At 37.9% G+C, this 13255-nt stretch overlaps 1 protein-coding gene across 4 annotated transcripts in view; it reads right to left on the bottom strand.

The window, feature by feature from the left end:
* HERC2 (HECT and RLD domain containing E3 ubiquitin protein ligase 2) overlaps positions 1-13255 on the bottom strand; it is a 104969-nt gene that overhangs the window by 36908 nt on the left and 54806 nt on the right. For all 4 annotated transcript variants that reach the window (XM_048324842.1, XM_048324832.1, XM_048324848.1 and 1 more), the window contains exons 40-58: positions 12810-12957; positions 12521-12717; positions 12058-12288; positions 11262-11397; positions 10576-10719; positions 9062-9204; positions 8583-8850; positions 8277-8419; positions 6777-6875; positions 6512-6680; positions 6271-6396; positions 5119-5227; positions 4843-4982; positions 3207-3397; positions 1989-2094; positions 1736-1827; positions 1031-1206; positions 453-564; positions 69-150 (exon numbers count right to left, since the gene is read on the bottom strand). In XM_048324842.1, the coding sequence (XP_048180799.1) occupies positions 69-150; positions 453-564; positions 1031-1206; positions 1736-1827; positions 1989-2094; positions 3207-3397; positions 4843-4982; positions 5119-5227; positions 6271-6396; positions 6512-6680; positions 6777-6875; positions 8277-8419; positions 8583-8850; positions 9062-9204; positions 10576-10719; positions 11262-11397; positions 12058-12288; positions 12521-12717; positions 12810-12957 (2812 nt within the window). The remainder of the gene's footprint in view (positions 1-68; positions 151-452; positions 565-1030; positions 1207-1735; positions 1828-1988; positions 2095-3206; positions 3398-4842; positions 4983-5118; positions 5228-6270; positions 6397-6511; positions 6681-6776; positions 6876-8276; positions 8420-8582; positions 8851-9061; positions 9205-10575; positions 10720-11261; positions 11398-12057; positions 12289-12520; positions 12718-12809; positions 12958-13255) is intronic.

The following is a 13255-nucleotide window of genomic DNA, read 5'->3' as shown; positions in this document are numbered from 1 at the left end:
TTAGTGTTTCACAACTCAAAATCTCTTTCTGGCCTTAAATAACTATATTTATTTTAAACTTATGTTACCTGCAAAAAGGCTTTTTGATCCTCCAGCTACTTGTACAACATTCAAGGCAGACAGGGTTTCAGAAAAGGAAGGGACTTTTATCTAGAGCAGACAGGAAGTAAAAATCATTACAATACACTTTCATGTTTTACACTCTAAAAAGAAGAGCTCTTAACAATACACCAGTTAATCTAACAGGTATTTTCAGATGCTTCACACATGCCAATTAATACACACCAGGCAAAAGACAAAAAACAATGAAAAAAATTTTAATACTACTCTTTGTAGCTTTCAGTAATAAACTGTAAAATTCTAATAAAGTCTGGATTAATTTTAAGTTGTGTGACTCATACATTTTATTTTTCGCTGTTTCTCTTTTGTACTGAAGTATGAAAACAACATACCTTGGAACCTTTTAGCCCTCCCAATTGGTCTTTGTCATTCAGTCCCCAAACAAAAACTTTGGTTCTTATTGTAGCTGCTGATTCAAGCCCAGCTGCCTTCTTTCTAACAAGACTGAACAAATTGAGAAAAGAAAACAGTCAGTTTAGCAAACAGCATGCTGTAGCATAGGCACCTTTTTACTGTATTTATTGATTTTTACAGTTTGGAACAGCTTCAGGACTCAAGCTACACTACCACAGTTAAAAAAAAAAAAACAAACCAGCAACAAAAATCCAGAATGTTTCGCTGAGCAGTGGTAAATACACGTGCCACATATCAAATACAAGCACATCAAGTTTTTAGCTCAAGTATACTGCAAAAGTGGATGAGTCATACAAAATGTTACACGTCACCAGTGTGATCATCTCAGAACTTATTTATTGACAAAGGATCTACTTACAATTCCAGTAAACTAAGATACCGATTATCTCTTTACTATCATTCAACCTAATTAAGGTGTTCTTCCTACAGTCATAAGAATATACAGATACTAAGATTCTTTACCTTTTCCCCCTCCTCCACCACTGCAGTTACCTACCTCCCAGTGTTAGCTTTATCATCATCCTCTTCCTCATTATCAGAAGCCAGGAAAGGGACAGCAGCCAGATCTTCATCCTCAGCACGTATACGTCCTAGTATGCTGAGACCATGTATTTTGCAATCAATCCCAGAGCTTCTGCACTGCTTGATTGCAATCTCAATATATCTGTGGTACTAAAAGAAAAACACTCTATTGACATCTTTTGGGTTCTATGTAACTTCATAAAACATAGGAAAGAATTAGAACTTTTGCTTGACTTTGTCACTTTAACAAAATGAATCTGTCACCTTAAATACTTGTCATTTCAGCTCTAAATAATTCATACCTTGTCATTAGCATAAGGCCTCACTCATTTGAATAAGATTTCACTCCCAATCTCATGGAATTCATTACATATTTCTCCTTGCTGTAACTGCAATCCAAAATTACCCCCAAAATTTATTGGAATGTCTTACTGGTTCACAGGTATATTGATTTACTAAAACCCTCTAAAATATATCAGTCTATTATAGAATTACATTGTGATTATGGTAAAACTTTTCAGAATAATTAACTTTACTTACTTGCCAGAAATACTGCCAAGTTAAAAGGAAAAATAAAATACCAGGTTCTAATGATCACAACAACGCTCTTCATCCACCTCTTGCAGCACAACATTTTTGTGTTGCACACAAGAGTAATTCTCACACAGACTTCACTTACTTCAGTACAGTCACTGAGCAGAGGCACTGTGGTGTCTGTAGGATTTATATTGATTGTCTTTAGCTCTATAAGGTTATTTAAGGAATTACCCCCTAGAAAACAAAACACAGAATGAAAAAAATTTTAGGATATGGCGTTTGCTTCACAGGCACTGTGCATGTTAAACAGAAGACTATGTTAACAGAAACCAGATAAATACCTACTGTTGAGTGCAAGGAAGATTTTTTTGACTTCTCAGAGAACATACACATACCTGAAACTACAACTAAAGAGGGCATGTAGCTGCTGTCTGCAGGGTCCACTATCATCTTTAGTCTGTGAACAAGAACATCTGGAAAAATCTCCAAGCGAATCCAGTGCTAGTAGAAACAAAGATTTTCATTTTTAGAGAGTTATTCTTACAACCACCATATGGTTAACAAGAATATATACGTGAAGTTTGTGAAGAAAGCATGAAAAGTATTTCTGAACTGTACAGAGCAGCTGCAATATATGGAAACTAGCCAACGGGAAATAACCTTGTGAACTTCTTTCTTGTCCTACCTCCAATTACAAGAGAAATAGTTGTAGCAAACAATTTATTTCAGCCAAGACCAACACCATTGAGAACACACAAAGGACAGTGCCACTGGAGGTTATGAAATAGGACATAATTCTTAGGTTACAGTCTGTACAAAAACTGGAGGAAGAGTACTTGGGGATATTCTCAGCATGGCCATCAACAGAGCATCAAAACACACTGGACAGATGTCCAGCTGCAAATCCTTGTGCCTAGGCTGGTCACAAAACACTGCTGGAGGCCAATGAAAGTGGTAAACCATAAACTGAGGAAAAATGCCTCCCATAAATTATCTGGATGCAGGAGTCAAACGCACATTAAGCAACTTTGCCAATGACACTAAACCAGGCAAAACTGTTGACTCCCTCCAAGACAGAGAGGTCTTGATAGACTAGAGGGTTCAGTAATCACCAACAGTATGAAATTTAACTAGGGCAAGTGTGGCACTCTCCATCTGGGATGGGGTAATCCTGCTTATACTTACAGACTAGGGGATGAGAGGCTGGAGAGCAGCCCCACAGAAAGAGAGCTGGAGGTTCTAGCAGATGAACAGCTGGACATGGGTCACCAGTGTGCACTCAGAGTCCAGAAAGCTAACTGCATCCTGGGCTGCATCAAAAGAGCAGTGACCAGCAAGTCAAGGAATGGGATTTGTCCCCTCTACTCTGCTCTTGTGAGACCCCACCTGGAGTGCTGCTGGACCCCACCTCTGGGATACTCAGCACAAAAAGAACTCATGGACCTGGTAGAGTGGGTCAGAAGAGGGACACAAAGACAATCAGAGAGATGGGGCATCTTTCCTACAAAGACAGGCTGAGAGTTGGTGTTGCCAGCCTGGAGAAGGGAAGGCTCTGGGGAGATCCTCTTAAGCATGAAGCATGCCAGAATAAAGCATTTAGGGCTTGAAGTTACCTTTCCCTGTGAACCAGAAGACTGCCAGCACTGCTCACTACTATCAATAAGACGTGAAGCCTGATTCACGGAGGATGAGACATTCAAATTCTTGACTATCCTGGACCAATCATCCAGTAACATTCCCCGCTGGCTACTGTGCCGTCTCTTCAGCTGCTTTCCAGAACGCCCACTGAACACGGGAGACTGACCTGCGTGGTTAAGTGACACATTAAGCATGCAGCTCTCAAAGAAAATACGAAACCCATAAGCAAGGTGAAAGGAAGTATGACAAATCAAACATTTTGGGTATGTAGTCTACATTTAGAGCACAAGAAGCATGTCACATCAGTACGGTGATACTATGTACTCATACACAACACGCATGCTTAAAGGGCATAGCTCCTTTTTTGAAAGGAGTTTCAATTTTACAAGTTCTTGACTAGATAGCTACTTGAAAACGTCCTTCCCTCTAAAATACAGATCAAAATCTATGATGACACGTAATTCAAAATACAAGCCCACAGCACATGAATTTTTTAGAGCATTATAACATGTGAAAAATATGCAACTAAACCTCAACAAAAATCCCCTGCCAAAGAATAGAAATAGGTAAGCTAGAACACTGGAAAATTCAAATCTTGCTCCAGAAGGAGGTGATTTAGTGAGATGTAGATTTCCTCCCTGCAAAAACCTCACTTCCACTTCCCTTCACTGATTTTGTAGCATCTAGAAATCTTGACTAAAAGACTATTGTAACTCCTCTGCCCTATACAGGGCAAGGGAAAGGATTACAGATTTACATCATAATAGTTGCACAACCATATCAACTGACTTATTAAAGGAATGTCTTTCTTGCCCTTTAGACGAACCATCATACACACGCAATCCATGTTCATGATCTCTAGGGGGAATCAGTTTTATTCATTTTCCAAAACAATTAGACTGGTAATGCATAAATACAAAGAAATTTAGTCCAGAAGTCCGCATCACCTTGCAAATACTAGGGATAAGATTAATTTTTAGGCAGGTGGATGGAAAATAAATCAAAGGAAATGTCAGGTAAGTTTTGCATAACAATGCAAAGCCCAAAGCTTTTGGAGCTAAAACGGCTGTACCTGTTCTTGTCCTTGAAAAAAAAGTCTGATTATGAGTCTTTTAAAAGGCTTCCCTTTCCCACCATACTCCTCTGGAGCCACCACATCACAGAGGAAATGAGGTGACAGCCACCACATACTGACAGGCAAAAAGAGCAACTGAGGCATAAGAAGGCATCTTAGGTATTTCCGACTGCCCCTGGCACCATGAGGATTCCATTCATCTACATCTAGGCTGACAGCAAAAGGCAGGAGGATTAGAAAATTGCACATTTTGCTCTTGGTGTAGGTAAAAATGCCATTCTGATATGTAGAGTTACTGTCACATAGATATTTTTTAAACTTTTTAACACTATAGAAAAGGCCTAGGGGTTAATGTTTTGTCGTAGTCCATCACATGCAATTGTAGCAGTGCCATAAATGTTTTGTTGTTTAGGGGGTCAGTCCCAACACTAATTTCATCATATTAGGGAGCTGAAATTTAAAACTGTTTTCTTTTAAAAAAAAACTTAAATGCATTTTAAATTAATCTAAGAAACACTTGAGACTGCAAAACTCACCTGGTTCATTTATTCTGCCAAAAGTATGTCGGGTGTTATGCTTCCTGGTTTTAAAACACGTTTCACAGAAGTCAAAATCATCACAGTTTCTGCATTTGAATCTAGGCCCATTAATAGGAAACATCTGACAGCCATCACACCTGATTTGACAAGAGAAGAACAAATCAATATATACGTGGTACAAGTTAACTGTGACACGAGACAAGGTAACAGAATCAAGACAACAAGATAAAGGATAACCCATATACACTAAGAACAAAGTAAATCATCGCTTACGTGACTCCAGGATGAATGCTGGGGACCAATTCCATTTCTGACAACAAGCCAGTCCAATGTGATTGTTGAGGAAAGTCTACAATAACATCTTTTCCATTGGCACTAAATGCTGTGACAAAAACATGGAGAAAATACAAGGTGTTGCAAATCTCTATAAAATGAAGCTGATGAAACTGCTTAGAGTAGTATTCCATTTGAATTCCTCTACTCTGATTTTTTCTTTATTTTTTTAGAAATGGTTCCAAGCAAGGACATACTTCTAAGCACAAATACAGTATGACCAAAATCTGTACCTCTTCAAAGAACCTTTGTCCCACAGATTTGTTCAATACCATCCCTTACAGCCTGACACTAGTGCATCTCACTTCCTCCTCACTTCCTTATGAAGCCTTCAAATTAGAATTACTTCTTAAAGGAAAACCATTCGTGGTTCATCCAAAGTGTAAAAGAAAACTACAACAGGAAGCTGCACAGATGCTTAAAGACTTTTACTGTATGCGTGATGCCTAGGTTTTAACTTTTGTATTTTTTCAAATTCTGTACTGCTTAGAATGTAACTCTGAGGTTTCTTGTAGCTTGCTACTTTCTGCTCACTCGTGCTAGGCAGACATAACAAAGCCTCTCTGGGCCTGCTCTCCAAGGTCACCCAACCCATCCTAGGCCCAAAAAGTATAATCCAAAGAGCTTCTAAGGGGGGCAAGCAGAGGGGAAATTACATCATTTAACTGAAGCTTTAACGGGAGAATTAACCCTGCTATGCAAATGAACCAAACCTATAAAGGTGTGAAGAACTCGTGACCTGTCGTCCATCTTGGGGTCCATTTTTGGCAATAGCCTGCGGCTCCCAGGGTGTACCTTTGAAGGCCTTTCAAATAAATACCTATTTTGTTCTCTTACTCCTGTCCAGTCTCTGTGTCTAGGAGGCCTGATAAGGCATCATGTGAATGAAGTGGCTCAAAAGCAGATGGACATGCTAACAAAATGGGCTGCCACAGAGTACACGTCTATAAATTCGCCACAGACTTCAAATGCGTTCTAGATTGTCGATCATCATAAAGCATTCCACAAAACAGTGTGATTTTTAAATGTGTCTACAAGAAAGTCTGAGTGGTTTTTATTACCTCCTCATGCACCATTTTGAATATACATTACCTTTGACGATGCCCACACTTCGGTGAGTAACTGATCCCCATTTGTATTTGGGTGTGGTGACAGAGCTTTTCACACGCACTTTGTCACCTATCTTGATATGCGAGGCAGAACTCTGTGGTGGGAATCCTAGCAGATGCAAAAATAAATGTATAGTGAGCGGGGTTTCCCCCTCCAAAAATAAATCTCCCTTAGAGTCGACCATTCACTTTTTTAGTTAAAAAGCAGTCAGAAGTGAACTCACCTAAAAGCTCAACATGGATATATCTGACCCAGTAAGTACCACCCTTTTGTTGCCAATCACACTGCACGTTCAGGTCATGCAATCCATCTCGATCCAGTTTAATAACTTTGCCTACATCTCCTTCACAAACCTCCTCATAGGTTCTGCAGCACCTAACCATCATCCCCACCTAGGGAAAAAAGGACAAGAGAATGCAATAGCTCTGTAAAGGCTTTCATACCAAAAGGAAAGCAGTTTTTATGCAGCTTTTGATCATCATACTTACCTGAATATTCTCCCTAACATACACAGCATAGTCATCATTGCTTAAGAAATCAGCTCGTTTCTTATAGGTCTGGCTCTCTGTTACAACAGCACCACTTGACTGGAAAAAAGTCCAAAATAAATATGAAACAATTACAAAATTCATTTTCAATTCAGATAAATAAAATTGTTGGCAAAGACTGAAGATAACCCAGCAAAAATAAACCCATAAAATATCCCAGCTGCATGCCAAAATGGGAAAAAACTTCAACAGGCTCAACTCACCACAAGGATAACATTTACGATCTACTTGATTTTAAATTAAAATTTACTTTCCAAAATTACTTATCGAAGAATGTGGATGCAAATTTTCAACATGTCTGAAAGAAGCTGCAAGTTGCTTTTATGAAAACTGATTGCCAAGGAGAATCAGAACAGAGAAGATTTATCAGTACTCTACTTAGCCTTGCAGATACACACTCACGTTCCAGTTCTTAGAACATTCGTTGGGAGAGGGAAAAAAAAAAAAAAAAATCAAAAAAACCAGTGGTGAATGGTAATCTCTAACCTGAATCATACTAACTATTTTTTATATAGTACAATGAGATTTAAAGCACTCCTTTGGAAAAAACAAGCTAAAAAATTAAATTATAGTTACTAAAAAATTTTCCTTTCAAGATTTGATTAGCTTAATTTTTTTAAGAGAACTACTGCATTCCAGATGTAAGGAAAATTTTCAGAAAACTTTGTTCTGTTCTGAGTATTAAACATTTTTTTCACTGAAGGCAATCTATAGCAGTTTCTCACTGCAATACTGATAAAGATACCAAAAGCTGTTAATTTCCTTCAAAATACAATGCATTAATTTCAATTACAAAATCCCACATGTGCAAGAAAGCACAACGTAAAGTCCTACAAGAATAAACAGAAATATGAAATCCATTTAATTTTATTGAAAAGTCCTTTATGAAATAGTTCCTGAAAGTCAACAGAAGCCTAATATAAATTCACATTAAAGCTATCACACTCAATAGGCACTGTAACAGTAATTTTATCACTAGTAAGTGGAAAAAGTTTTTATAAGGAAAAGGCTAGGCTATTTAACAGACTTTTTTGCCATTTATCCACTAGTTCTTAAGTCCTTCCCTGTAAGTAACACACATTTGTTTTTCAGACCAAGGGAAAGGAAAAGGGGGAACTCCTTTACCATATTACATTGTAACATCAACTACTTTTGAAGAAACTAAAAGCATGTACCAGGGATACTTTGAGCTACCACCAGTGAAACATCTACCTGCACTCTACTCTCCCCTGTACTAACTCATACATAAAGTATTTAGGGATTATTCTCAGTTGTTTTATGTCGTGTCTTAAAATCGCAGGGCAAACATGATCCTTGTTACTGATTTGAAAGCTTGGGGCAGCAGATTGTCCTTGTACTCTTGCCACTTTCGCAAAATGGGAAGAATTACAAAATTTGCAGCCAGCTAGGATAATTTAGGTTTATTACATTAATACTTACAACAGGACAAGCAGCTTCAGCTTCTTCCACTTCTTCTGCTATTTCCTCATCTGAGTATTCATCGGAGATAGTATCAGCATCAGAGAGATCCGTAATTTGAACATCGGGGTGATCCAACAACCAGCCAACTAAGGCTTCCACTCCTAACACAGAAAACAAACTCAAGTTTGTCTCCAAGGGATTCCCTGGCATTCTTAAGATTGTATCCAAAAAGAGGGTAACAACTGCTCCCTCATAAGTACTGTTTTAATCAGCTTGCAACTTTTCTTCTCCTTCTAATATCATTAATTTTACTAAATAAAATACCTGGTAATCCAGAAGCACTTCCAGAGGCTCCCGACAGAGATTTTAGTGCAAACTCTATGTTTTTCCTAGGAAATCCCATTTCCATAAGTTGAACTACAATGGGGAGGGGCGGAATTGGAGACTGCTTGCGTTTCTTCACTTTTGTGGGTCGGATATGTTGCACTGTGATGGGTGTTGCAGCTTCACTGGAGCTGCAGTCTTCAAACAGCGGAGTTGAAGGATGTGTAGACTCTACAGCCAGATACTGGCACACTGCCAAAGCAGCAGCCTAAAGGAGAACAAATAAATCAGTGCAAGCAAAACAAGCATATTTAGTATGTTTGTGTGTGCATACATGCATGAACGAAATTAAATGTTATTTGCCAAAAAGAGTTCAGTGTCACTTCTTTTTTAAACCTATCGTTTAGTAAATTTCAACGGGAATGTGAATTATAAGGAGTTATTTCTTAGGTTACTTAGCAGAAAACACAAGACTCTACCTCAAGCTCCTGTTTGTCAAATATGGCTTTCACAGGTGATGGTTGTGTAGCAGCTGACAAAAGTTGCTGCAAAAGGATCATGGGAGGCTGAGGTCCTTCAGGAGACATGTCTCCTATGTCGGGAGAGGCAACTGCTCCATCCTCTTAAAGCAAAAACATTATTTTAAACAAAACCACATAACACAAGTCAATCAGGAGACTTATTCTAGGGCTTACTGGTTGGTCAAACATGATTTTTCACGTACTTCTTCACCAGATATACAATGCATTTAAGATTAAGCCATATGTACCACAATCTCCATACAAAAAATGCAAGTAAGAAATTTATAGATAAACAATAAATTTACTAAAATACACCTAAGACACATCAAACAGAAACTACACAGTGGACAGTGAATCTGCACAAGTGTCTTTTGAGTCCACCTTATTCCCAGTAAGACTATTAGTAAGAGGTACTTCCAGGATAAACCACTTGATATAGACAACCAACAGTTTCAGTGATACCAGAACCATGGTGCATGCATTCTGGATTGAGTCATTTCCCCTATAATACACCCCTTGGGAAGGGCTCCTTATTCATTGTCCCTTCAAAACAGGATACTTTTATTGAATCAACTTGCTCACAATTCTGAACCTTTCATATTTAATTTTGTATTCCTCTTGGCATAAACATTCATGTTTCCTAAATCTTTACTGTGACTATCACACAAAAATGTGTGATAGTCACAGTAACATTTAAACAATAATAAAATGGCTAATAGTCCTCGCATACATATGCTGTTCTGGTTAAAAAAAAAAAGTGTTAGAGGGTTTTTTCCCCCCTTAAAAATTATGGTAAGGAGTAAAACCCTGTAGATTCTGTTGACTTAAAATCTGGCAATTGACAAAATATCCCACAGAAATATCCATATAAGACAAATATATTACTATACTTAAAGATATTTCATGCTTCACAAATACCCAAGGAATTAATACATACTCCAAAGGCATTGATAGTTATCCTGAAAGCTGACACAGCTACTGTATTTATTTTTATAGTAGAATGCATGTGGAATAAATAATTCAAACTGTTAGAACTACAACTCCTTAAACTCCTTTAATATTGTGCTTAAGAAATTATATTTCTATACTTGTTTCACTGGAAACAGCAAGACATTTGAATTAAAATCAATAGCCAATTTTAACTTTTGAAACAGAAAAATAAAACCACTGCAAAAACTATGAAGTATTTTAAAATTACTTACAAAGCTTACTAACTATAGAAGACCTACAAATTTAGTGAACTCCACTATTTTCAGCTTCAAACACTTGACGTACTTCGTTTTCAAAACTTAAGCTAAAAAGTCAAAATCTTTTTAAAACAGAAGCTTAAAATATTAATGAATTTTAATTTTTAGTCTTTAGAGGGCAAACTGAATTTCTACTGTGCAACTGCCACTAGCAAGGGTTATAGTCACATACTCTATCTACCATCTAAACAGATAGCAGCACAGTCAGGTTGCATTTCAGAATACCTGCAGGATTTAATGCACACTCCTGAACAGCTGGCTGAGATAAGATCTGCCTTAGTGTATCTTGGTGAGAAAGCAGAGCTCGTCCTGCTTTTAGTATGTACAGCTTTAACTGCTGGCACCGCAGTAGATCCAGATCAACTTGACCTATCAGAAATATTAAAGAGCCATTAGTGCTAGAAATCTCTTGTATTAGAGAAGATTATCATTCACACAACCTCAGCCCAAACATCAGTTTACATCTTAACTCACTGTGTACTGACAGTGTAAGTCAGTTTAAACAGCACACGGACCAAAAGTCCACACACATTGTATGACCCATGATATCAAAAATACTGCCTTCCTACTTTTCACACCCTGGACAATCATACAGCTGATTTATAACACAGTAAGTGCAGTTAAGATGTTATTCAGATCCAGTATTTTAAACAACTCAATACAGTGAGATCAGCCCCAAACCTTATTTACATTTTCCCATCAAAGTTAAACATATTTCACTTACAGTGCAGAGCAATTCCCCTCCTAGCTAAACTTGTCTCTTGAGTGTCTATTACTCAATGTTGAATAAGAAAGCATGTAAGGTTCTGGTGACCCTTTTCCTTATGTATGTTTGCTGTTACCAGCATTTTTCCCAGAGCATATCCATCTACTTCCAAAGAAAACAAACAGCAAAAAGCCCCCAACTGTACCTGAAAGACCTTGATTGGGAGACTTCATTCTTTGTTTTTCTATTTTACTTCCAGCCAGATTTACTAGTTGAGCCCAAGTGGATAGCATAGGTTCAGTGAAAGGCAAGTTGTTCACATTAAAAGCCACAACTGGAAGCTAGACAGTGGGGGAAGAACCAGACAAACAAACAAACAAACAAAAAAAAACAGGTAAGCATTTTCCTAAAATCTCACAAAATCATTAAAAAGTTTCAATGGTTCTTAACTGCAGAAGAGGAAAAGTAGCATTCATCTTACTGCTCTTGACCAGGAACAACTAGAGAGGATTTCTATTCCCTACACAGCTCTTAAGCCTGTATTTGTACCACACAATTGCAGGTCTACTTGGTGAAAAAGCAGGAGAGTCAGAACAAGAAAGAACTCCAGTCTCTGAAGCAGACTAAGCACTTGGCCTGTGCTTTCACTAAAGTCGTATCAACCAAATCAAGATTCAGCTGAAAATACCCAAGACTTTCTACATTAGTTAGCAAATCAAGTTAAACAGAAAGCTCCTCTTATCTAAGAGCTATACATCACATTACAATGACTTGGGATTTTGCTTCAGCTTAAGTCCCTCTTCCTTTCACCTCCTCTGCAAATAAGGATGGAATTTAAAGGTCCTACAAAGGTTTGCATGAGGACCATCTTAGATGTGCATTCAGAGCATTGTATGTGTTGAATGGCAATGTATTTAGCCAGTGAAGAGCAAGTATTTTCTTTGGCCCATACTAGAGTTTCAAACCTTGCCAGTATTAAAGCCTTAATAAACCAAACTTACTGGTTTCAGTTGATTCAGAGGGCACACTCTACATGTTCGCATGTCGTAGAACTGCACAGTGATTTTCCCTTTTGGGGTGATGCGTGTCACTGTGCCTTCTCCAAATTCATCATGAACTACTTGCCCACCCAGTCTCAAGCGACTGTCTATGCCACCAATCACCGCCAAGACTGCCATCAGAGCTCCCACCTCTGGATTCTCAGTGTCAGGGAAGTAGTCATCCAACACAGCCTAACAATGAACAATAAAATTTAACTGTAGGGAGAAAACACACACTTCTATCTGCTTTAAAATACAAAGTTAATCACACATATTTCAACTTAAAAATTACAATACAAATACATATAAAAATAGAAAAATGGTTTCAATATTAAGCTTAATATTGTTTACAAAGATTTAGCATTTATAATTTCAAAATAAATATTGCTATAAAAATGAGCTTATTTTAAAACGTGGAAACTACCCCTTCTGACTGTTTTCCTGCAAAGATGTGGGTGATGGAGGTTAGCTGAGAGTTGATGTACTTGTTTATGAGTCCATTCCACTGGCTGAGCGAATGCAGCGTCCTCAGCAGTGCCACTATCTCTTCTGCTAAAGTACTACTATGAGTGGCAGTGAGAGATGCTTGGGGCCTGGCCTTTCTCCTCCTCAGAGTAGATTCTGGAAAGACAAAGCAGTGGCACAACAGCTGTGAGTTTAATGCACACATCTCCCATACATAAAAATAAGCCACTGAGGGAAAATTCCTCTACCTCTGAGCAGTGGGATATCTGAAGAACAAGTACTAAGCAGGCTCCCTAAAAATCCAAACAGTTTTTCCACAAGAAATTTCATGTCTCTTGACCTTTCATTTTTATCCCAGGATGGAAGTACTGCTTTCAGTAAATGCACAGCAAGGATCTAAAAAGAGAACAAAATCAGTGTTATTCTAGTCTATGTCAACAAATACTAAAGAAACTCTGTAACATATTTAGTACAGAAGAATGACATTTTTAAAGTTAGCTTTCTTTTGTAGTTCTTTCTACAATGCTGATTTCTTTCTGGCTGTGGAAATTACAGAGCTACTGATCTTCACTTTGCTAAGGGATATTTTAAAAGAAGTTGTGACGGTTCAGAGTCAGTAACAATTTTACTGGCACATTATATTAATGAACCCAATCTCTTCAATACTTAGGACATGAGACACAGACACACAGAG

The sequence above is a fragment of the Corvus hawaiiensis genome, chromosome 2 (assembly GCF_020740725.1).
Source record: "Corvus hawaiiensis isolate bCorHaw1 chromosome 2, bCorHaw1.pri.cur, whole genome shotgun sequence".
Lineage (NCBI taxonomy): Eukaryota > Metazoa > Chordata > Aves > Passeriformes > Corvidae > Corvus > Corvus hawaiiensis.
The sequence above is the reverse complement of the archived record's forward strand: the minus strand, read 5'-3'. Positions and strand labels throughout refer to the sequence as shown.